Raw genomic sequence first — 15070 nt, forward strand, 5'->3', positions numbered from 1 at the left:
ATATTTATTATAAGTGTTTGCAATTTGGCATAATTTGTGAAAGGTTACATTTCTTCATTATTAAATAGCATAAATAACCCTGTAAACACCTTTAGTAAATTCAACAGTAAATATATATAAGAGAAAATATATATTACTGTAATTATTCCTACAGTAAATTTGTTTTACAGTAGTAAACTGACCTAGGTGAAACTGACCAATGGCTATAGAGATTTCTTTCAAACTTTCTTCAACTGTTTTGTGGGACTGACATTGAAAAGAAAAATGATTGTTTTCTGGAGAAAACATTAATTCAAAAAAAGAGTACCATGTTCTTATTATCCTCAAACAATTTTTTAGACACACATGCTTCTAACTTGATTCGCTTCCTCTCAACTTTCTTACAAAAGGCAGTACTAACTGTTTATAAAGATAGAGGAGTCGTGTATTGTCATACACTGGTTATTAGCTTACATTGGTTATTGAGCCCAGCAAATAGTTTTGGCCTTATTACCGTCTGAAAATTATTTGCTAATGCTGTCACTGTTAATGCCATTAGTATATGATACTAATGTTTAACTGTTTGCTATCTATCCTGTGAAGAGGTTGCCTAATATTACTAGTTACAAGTTATTTAAACATAATTTGTATTTGGAAAAGCTTTGTTTTATATCTTCTTTCTTAAAGCTTTTGGCCCGAGTCACTATTTGTGAGGTGTTCACTGGAGCCTTTTGTGCCTGGTATCTGGATTAGGTTTGGTTTGGAACTGCTGTGAAAACTCAGCGGGTGAGTAAGCTGTTGTAACTAAATTAACTGAAGTCAATCTAAGCGAAACGACAAATCTAAGGTGCATATATGTTCCTTGCCTACTAAGTTTGGTTGGGGGGGGATCAGTATTTAGTAACTTTGGAATAAAAGAAAACTTAAAAATAAAGTTTTTATCTTCATTCCCCCTCACCACCTTCCTAACGCGTGGTATAACTAACACTTTTCTAATGCTTGTCACATGACTAACATTAGCGTTTAACGTTAAGTTTAAACCCATATGCCTTCATGTCTAGTATTAAATGATATTACATATGTCACAAGGTTAATATTGCTCAAGTCAGAAGTTAATTACAACTATTAAAATAGTCACGCCATTTGTGTACAAACAGTGCAATGTATCAACGCGGACACTGACTAGATTTTATCGCCATATCAAAATGCATTGGAACCTATGTTCACCCATGTTTGGTTGTGGCTTAATGAATTGTCCATGCAGTTTTTGAACACTTGCTGCACTTACATTGCACATGCACTCCAAGCACACACAGTCAAAAAAACCTTCATTGAGCTGTACACCTACTCATATGGATGCAGTGATTTGTGAGGTTGAGGGATGCCAGCATACATCTCATGATTTGTACATTTTGTGTGATCATTTTAAATGGCACATAAGAGATGGAAAATATTACTTGCCTGTTTCCTAACTGAAAAACTTATTTTCACGTGAAATCATCTTTCACATTACACATCAGCAGAAAACATTAACATGCTTTACAGAACCCTGCAAAGGTAGATAGTGATGCAGCAGGAAGTAAGCATGAGAGCGAGATCCATGAAAATTATACAGTCTCCACTGTGCACCCTGAGCTGGTCAAAGGGATTGATATAGTAAAATGTGTAATTCATTTTATGTGCTTTTTTGTTCTTGGGTCACTGCGACACCAGCAGATGTAGTTGACAGCTGTGGGGATTTATTTTGATCTTAACGCTAACATCACATAAAGTGCCCAAAAGTAAATTGCAGTAATACTGTAAATGGATAATACAGGAAAAGTGCAGTACAAGAAATTACAGTAAAAATGCAGTACTAGTACTGTAAAGGAAATTACGGTACTACTATAAATGCACAATACAGTAAGGTTACTGTGATTTGTATTTACAGTAAGTTACTGGCATCCAGCTGCCAGCTAGTTGTTGTAGATTTTACAGCAACCTTTGTACAGTTTAGGCTTTCTTATCAGATGATGGAAAACTGGTCTCGAAGCATGCTAAGAGGTACAGCTCTGCAGAAAGTGCAATTTTATTGTGGTGGAACCAAGACAGTAAAAATTAAAAGGGAATTACAATGTTTTTTCAAATGTGCAGTATAGTTTTCATCTTCTTTTGCTGCTTATTCAGTGAATTTTGGTCGGCGAGTGATAAATCTTGCAGTTTTAGAATCTGTCAGCACTCAACCACATGTCCTTGGCCGCCAGGTGAACACAGACAAACGCGAGTACATCCTTTTGCAGAATCTGTTTGCCTGCTTTTTAATTGTTTGCTGTTTTACCAGTTTTGCGGTTTTTGAAATAGTTTTGTGAGCTTTTAGCTGAGATTCTGACATTTCTGTGGATATCACACATGTCTTTATTTAAACAATAGATCTGGCGGTACATCCCATTAAACCTGATGTTCTCCCTCTCCCCTCTGGTACCAGGACCATTGGGGTTCAACAGGTTAACTGTTTAATGCTAAATTACTGTTGCGCAGCGGTATTTATTGCTTAATTAAAAGCAGTAAAACTTATGAAAATACAATAAAAGTCCAAATGTAAACAATTTAAAAAATATAAATGGGCATACATTTAGGTCTGTGACACTCAGACACTGAGCCATGGCTCTGCAGACATTTCTGCATCTCTGCTATTCAAAGCTACTTTGTAAAATTTATTTTATGCAAAATTTAATAGTCAACTATAAATTGAGTCTTTCTCAAGAAAGCAATTTTGTATTCAGTGTTTTCATAAAAGCCTTATTTTTATGGATGTGCTACTACTAGGAAGAATACACATGAGGTTTAAGGCCTGGACAAGTTTGAAACCTTTTGTCCTCCTCTATGGTGGCCCCGAGAGGCCAAACGGACTGCAACTTAAGAAAACACCAGCAATAAGAAAAATGCTGCAAAAGCACACAAAACACAACAGAAATAGGAAAAAAGAAAACAGAAATAGGAAAAACGACAACGGAAATGGGGGGGAAAAAACAGATTTCCACAAGCACGAGGGAAGTGTTTCTGGGGAGACAATAACCCAATGTGTTTGTGTTGTTTTTGGATTGGATAGTTGAGTTGAGTGCCAAGGGGTACACGCTGGGCTATGGTGGACTCAGGTTGTATGCAGACCCTGGTCCACCAAAACGTGGTTCAGCCTGGAGCATTGTTGGAAGCAGAACTACATGTGTAGTTGGTGCCTTTAAAAAATATTATGTGGTGTTATTAGAAATTAAAATAAAAAGCAAAACATCGGCTGCTGTTAGCTTCTGCCTTACACAACCCATAAATGTGGAATGGACTGGCCTAGATTTAATAAAGTGGTGGGACGATGTTTGCGGGTATGCTCAAAACACATTCAGACATGTGGTTTCGGTTATGCTTAGTGGTGATGTGAGGTTGTCCAGCAATGCTGCCGGAGAGGGGGAACCTGCGAGGCCTTTTCAGGAAGCCCACCAGTTCCCGTGATTAATTCCATCGGTCTCTTCTTCCCCTGGAGGCTGAAGTCCACTGACAAAGAAGCACTGACACTGTGGCGTTCAGTGCTTCTTTGTATGCTCCTGTGTGTTGGGGGTGCGTTCTGACGTACAAAAACAACAAACAACTGGACAAGCAGGTGAAAAACACCAGCTGGCTGGTTTCTCATGTCTTGTTTATAAACACTTAAACACAAGTATCTTAAAAATGCTGAGCTTAACCTATTATTTAAAAAAAAAAAAAAACAGGCTTTTAAAAACCCACACAGTATGAATCATTTTTTAAATGACATGTTTTATGTACATTTTTACATTTACATTGTACTGTATGTATATACCTTTAGTTGCTGTATGACATGCTGCTGATCCCAGGATGAGGAGTTCTCTCGTATAACATTGAGAATGGGGCGCCAGTTCTCAGAGAGGTCTGTCCCTTCAGTGACAGAAGCCAGGACCTTGACCCGTTGACCACTGTGGCTACGGGGAACACCTCGGGCATACAGGGACTGCTTCGCCACTTTACTGAGAGGGTTCAAATATAAACTGCACAAAGACATGGACAAAAAAATTTCTGTAGGGCTTGCATGAAAGACTGCATGCTTTTAGTGTGTCTCTGAGGCCTTTTGCATTTTACCATATGTAGTCCATTTTAAAATGTTCTTGGTCTCATTCACAGGAGTAATAAATTGATAAATTCTATCAATTATCTGATGACACAATATCAGGATTCCCAAAAGGTTGATTCTGTTCATCTGGACGTAGCGTTTTCAGTGGGAGAAATGCTTTGTCACTCATCCAAATGACTTCTTCTGTCGGAAGAAGACAAAATGTTTCTCCCACTGAAAACGCTTTGTCCAGATGAACAGAATCAACCTATTGGGATTTACTTAGCTGGACTTACAACTTACATTACACATGCATCAAAACAATATCAGGGTTTATAATTTAATATATGCCAAACTGTAAGTAAGGTGCTTTTTTCATGTTACGAAAACTGTCAGTGTTCTATGAAAAAAATAAATAAATATTTATAATGCAAAAAGGACAGTGGAATCAGAATTTATTTATAATGTGGTCTATGCAATACAACATTATAGCACAACTAAACCTCAAAGAAATGTTGAGCTTTGGATATAGTGAGAAGTTTCTTACTGTACAGTCTGAATGCTGGGATGTTCTCTACAGGCATCTACCAGAAGTAGAGCTGCGTCGTCTCCAATATTGTTATAGGCCACGTTGAGCTCCTGGAGTCTTCTGTGTTGTTGGAGCCTCTTAGCCAGATCCAGGACACCCTCATCCCCCAGTCCAGTGTGCATCAGGGACAAGTTTGTCAGGGACTGATTCTCTGGCAGGGCTTCCACCAGGATTTGGACTCCAGACTCCATAAGAGGGTTGTCACACAATCTGAAGACCACAATGGAATAATATGGCATTTCTGGTTTGGTCTACGACTAAGAATAAACTCCATGTGCAAATGAAGGTGTTAGGGCTTCGTAGCAAAAATATAGGCTAAGGACTATAACTCCGGTCAGTAGCTAATTGATGATCAGAAAAAAGTAATAATAAATAAACCACAATCCAATGGCCAGGTCATTAGAATTGACACTGAAAGTAACAATAAATGAATGTGAATAAAATAGCACAATCAATTCTCTTGAAGCAATCGTACAGGTAGAACAGTATGTGACTTTCCTCTGATTTAGACTTTGCTCAATGTTGAGTCAAACACTGTTGTTAAAAGAAGAGGGGATGTTACACAGTGATAAACCTTTCCCATATATAATTAATGTGGAAGAAAGACATTTAGCAAACTGAAAATGATGTCAATTGAAATGTTAGTTTGCTCTTTTAAACCATTATGTCATAAAAAAGAGAAAAAAAGAACAACATGTACAGAGTAAATTTGATTATTAACCATTGACATGTCAAACATAAGTCCAAAGATATAATATCCAAAGATATAAAATTTCATAGACTCACAAATTTGACTCTTTTTGGAAGGTGAAGTTCAACTTTAATATTACACTGTAGAGCACCCTTAAACTGTGGATCAAGGTCCAGCTTGTGTGCCATTATATTGTTTTGAAGAAGAAAAAAAGAAGAAATCAAAACAAAAAGAAAATGAACACGGTGCTTGTCATTATCAAAACTTTTCCCAGCAAATGGCCGTTAACACATCAAACAACTCAGAAAGATTACACTTAAACCTGGGGTGAGTCACAGGTTTAAGTGTAATCTTACAGGTGAGTCTCTTTACGGTCTTCAGACTTCCCATAGACAACCTGGGAAAACATGGATTCACTAAATTTATGACTCTGTCATTAAGCTTAGCTGAGCTGAATTCTTAATTCTGTCTGTTATTTTGACTGTCTCCCAGATTAGGCCGGTAGCTTTTAGTTTTATGTGTGCCAAATAAGAAGCATCATTTGATATACCCCCCCCCCCAAACAAAACAAAACAAAACATAATGAACAGCTGTCAAACAAAGCATAAGACACCTTAACAAAGGTTGACCTATTCAGTCCTGATCAAGAGTTTAAAACCACCATATTTTGCATGGTTGGATCTTAACAAGGTTCCAAGTAGGGCTGCGACATGCTACAAGACGAAATGGGAGAGAGACAAAACATTTTTTTCAGCATGCAAATTTATTAAAGAACGAGACAAAAGCGCGTTGCTAGGACTGATCTGAGGCAAATTTCATTTCAAAAGACTACCCAACAGAAGCCTTGATAAAATGCTGGATACGGTTTCTGGTCTACTAAAGAATCAAGAGGCTGTTTTTGCTGCTTTAGACAAACAAAGCACAAGCTAGTCATTTTAACTCCATCAAAGCTGGTAAAACTCCAAAAGCTGGTAACTGTTCTTGAGCCATGCAGGTAAATAAAACTAGTTTTTAACTTATTGTTACAGTTTCTTCAAAAAGCTCTATAGTTGACAGTTATTGTGTAGATTAATAATAATCTTGGAGGTGAGACATATGTCTCATGTTCAGTGGTTTTATCTTCTGCCACCTGCATCACACCATGGAGGTCTCCAATGATGACTCAAACACATGGTGAAATTTATTCTGCCTTTGTAAAAGACCTATCTCAACCTGTAGCTACACGCAACCATCAGTGGCTCAAGATAGCTACTGTGCTTGACCCACGCTTTAAGGATTTATATTGTTTTGCAAGGGGAGAGCAAGAAGAGGTTTGGACCAGCCTTGAGGCCCTGCTGCCTCAGTGTAAAGACGCCACCACAAAGGAGCCAGCAAAGACAAAGAGCCTCCTCTCTTCATTGTCTTCAGACTGATGCAGATGAGGAAGCCCTGTGTAACGGGCCCTGAATTTGTACAGAGCAGGATCCACCATCAGCGAGAAAGACTGCTTGCTGAAGTGATGGTCCAGGCGAGAAGGGACCCACCCACAGCTGTCTGTCATAGCCCGCAAGTATTTGATTAGTCCTGCCACTTCTGTCCCATGTAAGAGAGACTGTTCTAACTTGCAGGTCACATAGTAACAAAAAAGAGAGTTGCCTAGAGCTCTGAAAATCTGAACAGGTTAGATTGTCAAAGTAACTGGCTGAAAGAGACAGACGGTAAATAAGCATGGAGCTATTGTGAATCTAATGGGTTTGGGGGGTTTTTGCACTAAAATGTTCAATGATCACATTGTTTTAACCTAATGTACAAAATAATTTTGGCTAAGGATACTCAGAGTTTAAAGCTGTTCAACCTTTTATGTTTCTACCTTATTTGTTTAAGAAGAAAAATTGCACCTTATGTTGAAATTTTTATTATTATTATTTAAATACAATACCATTTTAAAAATGTACTTAAAGTACTTAAAATAACACTATTTTTAATTGTGCCCTATTTTGGCTAGTGATATTATTTTTGTTTCTCTGTTTTTTCAATTGAAATGCAGTTTAAAGAGCTTGAGTTTATAATATTCATGACCATGTCCATGATTCTGTCACCCACTTTTTTTAATTAAAAAAAAAAAAAAACATATGCGCTTTAGGGCATATTTTCTTGTCCAGTTAATTTATTACTTTGCCCATAATTATTTGGCTTAATTTTTGGCTTAATCTTACCCCTAAACTCCTTGGAATTCAAGTTTCAATTGATGTTCTGACATTCTGGTAGTGTCTTACTTGTACCGTGTTTGCAGTTGCAATGTAAAACCAAGTTGTGCAACTTTTTCTTAATCTTTCCAATACTTATGCATTTTCAAATTATGCAATCAAATTCTGAAATCTATTACATAAAATTAAAAGACAGTGCCAAAGTAAAGATGTGACTTATTTGGTTACATACATTTGGGCTAAAAACATCAAAACTGGAATAAAAGTAGAGTCTTACTTCAGAGATCTAATAACACTCCTGGGATCTAGCAGTAGGTCTCTCAGCAGACTGCAGGACTCAGGACCAAGGGTGTTAAACTGCAGACTGAAGACAACAGAGACAATTACATGCGCACACACACACATACATATACATACATGTATATATATATGTATATATATATATATATATATATGTATATATATATATATATATATATATATATATATATATATATATATATATATATATATGATCTCACTGAGGGGGTTCAGGCCTATGCAGATGACATCAAGCTGTATGCCAAGAGTGAACGAGACATCGATTCACTGATCCACACTACCAGGCTATACAGCAATGACATTGGAATGTCGTTCGGACTGGAGAAGTGTAGTCGGATGGTAACAAAGAGAGGGAAGGTAGTCAGAACTGAGGGGATTGAACTACCAGAAGGCAACATTGCAGACATAGAGGACAGTTACAAGTACCTGGGGATCCCGCAGGCAAATGGGAACCATGAAGAGGCCGCAAGAAAAGCTGCAACCACCAAGTACCTGCAGAGGGTCAGGCAAGTCCTGAGGAGTCAGCTGAATGGTAAGAACAAGATCCGGGCCATCAACACGTACGCCCTGCCCGTGATCAGGTACCCTGCTGGGGTAATAGGCTGGCCAAAGGAGGAGATAGAAGCCACTGACATAAAGACAAGAAAGCTCCTTACCATGCATGGAGGGTTTCACCCCAAGTCCAGCACCCTGAGGCTGTACGCTAAGCGGAAGGAAGGGGGCCGGGGACTGGTGAGTGTCAGCACCACAGTCCAGGATGAGACAACGAACATCCAAGAATACATTGGGAAGATGGCCCCAACTGACCGAGTGCTCAGTGAATACCTCAGGCAGCAGAAACCCAAGAAAGAGGAGGGAGACGAGGAACCATCATGGAAGGACAGGCCCCTGCACGGTATGTACCACCGGCAGATAGAGGAGGTGGCTGATATCCAGAAATCCTACCAGTGGCTGGACAAAGCTGGACTGAAAGACAGCACAGAGGCACTAATCATGGCAGCACAAGAACAAGCTCTGAGCACAAGATCCATAGAGGCTGGGGTCTATCACACCAGGCAAGACCCCAGGTGCAGGCTGTGTAAAGATGCCCCAGAGACAATCCAGCACATAACAGCAGGGTGCAAGATGCTAGCAGGCAAGGCATACATGGAACGCCATAACCAAGTGGCCGGCATAGTGTACAGGAACATCTGTGCGGAGTATAACCTGGAAGTCCCGAGGTCAAAATGGGAGATGCCCCCAAGGGTGGTGGAGAATGACCGAGCTAAGATCCTGTGGGACTTCCAGATACAGACGGACAAAATGGTGGTGGCTAACCAACCGGACATAGTGGTGGTAGACAAACAGAAGAAGACGGCCGTAGTGATCGATGTAGCGGTTCCGAATGACAGCAATATCAGGAAGAAGGAACACGAGAAGCTGGAGAAATACCAAGGGCTCAGAGAAGAGCTCGAGAGGATGTGGAGGGTGAAGGTAACGGTGGTCCCCGTGGTAATCGGAGCACTAGGTGCGGTGACTCCCAAGATAGGCGAGTGGCTCCAGCAGATCCCGGGAACAACATCGGAGATCTCTGTCCAGAAGAGCGCAGTCCTGGGAACAGCTAAGATACTGCGCAGGACCCTCAAGCTCCCAGGCCTCTGGTAGAGGACCCGAGCTTGAAGGATAAACCGCCCGCAGGGGCGTGCTGGGTGTTTTTTTTTTTTTTATACATATATATATATATATATATCTATATATATATATATAAAACACCCAGCACGCCCCTGCGGGCGGTTTATCCTTCAAGCTCGGGTCCTCTACCAGAGGCCTGGGAGCTTGAGGGTCCTGCGCAGTATCTTAGCTGTTCCCAGGACTGCGCTCTTCTGGACAGAGATCTCCGATGTTATTCCCGGGATCTGCTGGAGCCACTCGCCTATCTTGGGAGTCACCGCACCTAGTGCTCCGATTACCACGGGGACCACCGTTACCTTCACCCTCCACATCCTCTCAAGCTCTTCTCTGAGCCCTTGGTATTTCTCCAGCTTCTCGTGTTCCTTCTTCCTGATATTGCTGTCATTCGGAACCGCTACATCGATCACTACGGCCGTCTTCTTCTGTTTGTCTACCACCACTATGTCCGGTTGGTTAGCCACCACCATTTTGTCCGTCTGTATCTGGAAGTCCCACAGGATCTTAGCTCGGTCATTCTCCACCACCCTTGGGGGCATCTCCCATTTTGACCTCGGGACTTCTAGGTTATACTCGGCACAGATGTTCCTGTACACTATGCCGGCCACTTGGTTATGGCGTTCCATGTATGCCTTGCCTGCTAGCATCTTGCACCCTGCTGTTATGTGCTGGATTGTCTCTGGGGCATCTTTACACAGCCTGCACCTGGGGTCTTGCCTGGTGTGATAGACCCCAGCCTCTATGGATCTTGTACTCAGAGCTTGTTCTTGTGCTGCCATGATTAGTGCCTCTGTGCTGTCTTTCAGTCCAGCTTTGTCCAGCCACTGGTAGGATTTCTGGATATCAGCCACCTCCTCTATCTGCCGGTGGTACATACCGTGCAGGGGCCTGTCCTTCCATGATGGTTCCTCGTCTCCCTCCTCTTTCTTGGGTTTCTGCTGCCTGAGGTATTCACTGAGCACTCGGTCAGTTGGGGCCATCTTCCCAATGTATTCTTGGATGTTCCTTGTCTCATCCTGGACTGTGGTGCTGACACTCACCAGTCCCCGGCCCCCTTCCTTCCGCTTAGCGTACAGCCTCAGGGTGCTGGACTTGGGGTGAAACCCTCCATGCATGGTCAGGAGCTTTCTTGTCTTTATGTCAGTGGCTTCTATCTCCTCCTTTGGCCAGCCTATTACCCCAGCAGGGTACCTGATCACGGGCAGGGCGTATGGTACGTGTTGATGGCCCGGATCTTGTTCTTACCATTCAGCTGACTCCTCAGGACTTGCCTGACCCTCTGCAGGTACTTGGTGGTTGCAGCTTTTCTTGCGGCCTCTTCATGGTTCCCATTCGCCTGCGGGATCCCCAAGTACTTGTAACTGTCCTCTATGTCTGCAATGTTGCCTTCTGGTAGTTCAATCCCCTCAGTTCTGACTACCTTCCCTCTCTTTGTTACCATCCGACTACACTTCTCCAGTCCGAACGACATTCCAATGTCATTGCTGTATAGCCTGGTAGTGTGGATCAGTGAATCGATGTCTCGTTCACTCTTGGCATACAGCTTGATGTCATCCATGTACAGGAGGTGGCTGACAACTGCTCCGTTCCGTAGTCGGTATCCGTAGCCAGTCTTGTTAATGATCTCACTGAGGGGGTTCAGGCCTATGCAGAACAGCAGTGGGGACAGAGCATCTCCTTGGTAGATCCCGCACTTGATGGTGACTTGTGCTATGGGCTTGGAGTTGGCCTCTAGTGTTGTACGCCACATCCCCATTGAGTTCCTGATGATGGCTCTTAGGGTCCCATTGATCTTGTACAATTCTAGGCATTCCAGTATCCAGCTGTGGGGCATTGAGTCATAGGCCTTCTTGTAATCAATCCAGGCAGTGCACAGGTTGGTCAGTCTGGTCTTGCAGTCTCGGCTGATTGTTCTGTCTACCAGTAGCTGGTGTTTTGCGCCTCTGGTATTCTTGCCAATTCCTTTCTGTGTCCCGCTCATGTATTGACCCATGTGCCTGTTCATCTTAGCCGATATGATGCCTGACAGGAGCTTCCATGTAGTACTGAGGCAGGTTATTGGTCGGTAGTTGGAGGGGACCGGTCCCTTCTTTGGGTCCTTGGGGATCAGGACCGTCCGGCCTTCAGTTAGCCATTCCGGGTGTCTCTCGTTAACTAGCAGCTGGTTCATTTGTGCTGCCAGACGCTCGTGGAGTGCAGTTAGCTTCTTCAGCCAGTAGGCGTGAACCATGTCGGGCCCTGGTGCTGTCCAACTCTTCATACTGGAGACCCTTTCTTGGATATCTGCCACTGTGATGGTTACTGGACCCTGTTCAGGGAGGTCGCTGTGGTCTGCCCTCAGATCCTCTAGCCACTGAGCATTGCCGTTATGGGTTGCATCCTTCTCCCATATGCTCTTCCAGTATTGCTCCGTCTCCAGCCTTGGTGGTGCTGTTCTCTTATTGTTCCCTTGCCACTGAGAGTACACCTTTGCTGGTTCTGTGGAGAACAGCTGGTTTATTCTCCTGCCTTCTATCTCTCTGGTGTACCTCCTCAAGCGGCTGGCCAAGGCTGTGAGTCTTTGCTTGGCAGTTTCCAAGGCCTCAGGTATGGACAGCTTGCTGTATTTCTTAGGCACCTTATTCGTCGCACCTTTCTGCAACTCCGTTAGTTGGCTAACCTCTCTCCGTGCTACTTTGATCTTGCCCTCTAGCCTCCTTCTCCATGGAGGGTACTGCCCCTTGTCGCTGTTCAACTTGTAGCCAAGCATCTCACTGATCACTGCTGCCGTATTGTAGATCAGCTTGTTAGTGTCGGTAATCGTGGTTGTAGGTATTGCCCGTAGTGCTGCATTAACATCATCTAGCAGACCTTCTGAGGGTACTTCACGTAATCTTGGTAACCGGCTACGGGGGATCCAGGTTTCAAGCTTGGCCATGATCCTATTTTTCAGGTCAGTTCCTCTCGCACTCAACGATCCTTCTCCTATCACACTTGGGGCTATGTACCCAATCTCGGGTGGGGGTGATGATATCTCCCCCCTGACCTGGCGTCCTGACTCCTCCTTGCCGTAGCATTTGTGTTGTACCTCGTCAATCTCTAGCTGTGAGAGCAGTCCCTTCTTTCGAATGTTGGAACACTGAGCTACTAGTTGTTTCGCCGTCATTGTGGATGTTGGGTATCGAAGAATCCATAGGTCCCTCATCCTATTCATGTAGCCCCTTCCGCCGGGGTTACTTGCGTAGTAGCATTCCAACAACGCCCTGTTTTCGTCCCTTGCCCACCGATGCCTTCTTGTTCCAGTAGCCCACTTTTCGTCAGGGTGCCCTGGTTCCTCAACACCTGACGCGGACCTTGTTGATCCGGGCGACGTCCGAGCCGGCATGCCTTCATATTTATCTGTCTCGCTCATGTCTGCGGTAGGCTTGCTTAGCATAGGGGGTCTAGCCTTAGGACCCTTACTGGATACAGACGCCCCAGGCAGGAATCGAACTTGCGATCCTCTGTTCCAAAGGCGTGTAGTCTAACCACTACGCTATCCAGCTGCATCACTACGCTATCCAGCTGCATATATATATATATATATATATATATATATATTTTACAGATTTTACAGTTAATAACGCCATCTATTGTGCCCTCAATGCAGTCAACTCATCCTGTACCCTTAGAAGAGAAACAGTACCACACAGGCAGGGCACCCTGAGGGGAGCTGGGTTGTAGGGGATCAAATATTTCAAACTTTTTTGCAGCATGTTTTTCTGAATCTGACGCTTGATTATAATGAAACTACCATAATTACCATTGGGTAAGTGCATCATGCCATTGTAACATCCAACACAAAATAAAAGCAGTTCTAGTAGCTATAATAGTACCATCACCATCATGCAATATGCATCATGCATCATGAACTCAGGTTGCTTTTTTTTGCAAGCAACAAGATCATATATTAAGTTTCAAGTCTCACTTGAGGTTGTATGTGTGTCTGAAGGCAGGGCACAGCATCTGAAGCGTGTCATTATTCAGGAGACAGGAGGATAGGTCCAGTTCTTCAAGGTAGTAACTGTAACAAAGCACCACAAGATGGTTAAATAAAAACAATAATGAAAAACAAATAGACAGCTCCTTTGTATCCACATACACAGTCTCATATCAGCAGTATATATACAATATACACTATTAAAACTGAAGTAATAACTATGACCCCAATGGCAAACATTTTGGGATGCTGTGTAGTGACTCTATTATCGAATAATTGCACTCTTCACCCTTTCCTTATGGCAGATAGGGCCAAGAGCTTTATAGAAACCTTATTTCTGCTGCTTATATTAGAAATCTCATTATTTTGCCGTCTACCCAAAATGTCTCTGCATAAGTGAGTGTTGAGTCAGACTCAGGAATTCCAGAAATCACTGTCTGCGATAACAGTTTGCAATGGCATCAACAGATGTAGGTTAGAGGCCAAAAAATACAAAACCAATTTTTAGGTCCACAGTTTTGGGAAATGGTTGTTTCTCTGCCATTACTTGCCAGAATTTGTAGACTGTAAACTCCCTAGGCTGAATCTTCAGATGAAGTCTGCTATTCATCGCAAGAACTACAGGAAGTAACTTTCAGTGAGAGGCCTATTCTAGGCCTATATTCTCTTATTTGTTATATTAGTTAAAGTTATACCCGATTATACTCTGATCATTATTCAGCAATTAACCATAATTAACTATCAGCAAAATTACATATGAATTATGTTTCTGTGGTCACAAATTACAACACTTAATACCATTTCTCTTATTCGGAATTATGCATAATGATGGGTTGGTGACACATTTTTTGTCTTTCACATTCCTGCAACCACAGAGACACTAATCTGCCAAGGTTGAAGTTGGATCATGTCTATGCACATAAAATCCAGATATGATAATAATTTCCATTACACAACTCTCATTTAATATATTAATGAGACTTTTACATTGGTTGATATCTTTGATTAACAACACAAATTATTTACTGTTAGCAAAAGCACAAATAGAGACCTTTTGCCTGCATTTCACCTGTATTTATGTATACATCTATCTGCCTAGCACTTTTACTTTGAATTTTTATGTTCATTTAAGTGTTTGTTTTACAGTATGTTTCGCACTAAGTACCAAAGCAATTTCCTAATATTGTATACCTTCTCAACATTTGGCAATAAAACCCTTTCTGATTCTGATTCTTTTACCATCTCTCGGATGTAAAAGATGTATTTCCACCTCTTTTGACATAACATACACATACACAGTCAGTCGATCTCTAATCCAGTTCCTTCAAATAATAATTTACCTTGCAGGGGTGCAGGAAAGCACAGAACTCAGTATGAAACATTTAAGTGAAGTCATACGAATGTTGGTGAGGCGGATAGCTCTGATTGAAGTTACAACCTCTGCAGTCAGTCTGGGGTTCTGGAACTCATATAGAAGGACCAACAGATCCATCAGCTCTTCTGGTGGTTGTGGCTTGTTAAGCTCTAGTATCAAAAGAACACATACTACATGAAAATATGCAATATGGGTTGCCATACACCA

The 15070-nt window shown here is 42.0% G+C and overlaps 1 protein-coding gene across 3 annotated transcripts in view; it reads right to left on the reverse strand.

Moving 5' to 3' along the window:
* Nucleotides 1-15070, reverse strand: part of nlrx1 (NLR family member X1) — a 33278-nt gene that overhangs the window by 2061 nt on the left and 16147 nt on the right. For 2 of the 3 annotated variants that reach the window (XM_085479098.1, XM_085479100.1), the window contains 5 exons: nucleotides 14829-15012; nucleotides 13477-13572; nucleotides 7819-7905; nucleotides 4623-4874; nucleotides 3809-4013 (listed from right to left, as the gene is read on the reverse strand). In XM_085479098.1, coding sequence (XP_085335224.1) covers nucleotides 3809-4013; nucleotides 4623-4874; nucleotides 7819-7905; nucleotides 13477-13572; nucleotides 14829-15012 — 824 coding nt within the window. The remainder of the gene's footprint in view (nucleotides 1-3808; nucleotides 4014-4622; nucleotides 4875-7818; nucleotides 7906-13476; nucleotides 13573-14828; nucleotides 15013-15070) is intronic. The other variant, XM_085479099.1, reaches the window with a different exon arrangement.

Source organism: Copadichromis virginalis, linkage group LG14 (assembly GCF_057382275.1).
Source record: "Copadichromis virginalis isolate Kocher_CV1m ecotype Utaka linkage group LG14, C_Virginalis_male_GT1.1, whole genome shotgun sequence".
Taxonomy (NCBI): Eukaryota; Metazoa; Chordata; class Actinopteri; order Cichliformes; family Cichlidae; genus Copadichromis; species Copadichromis virginalis.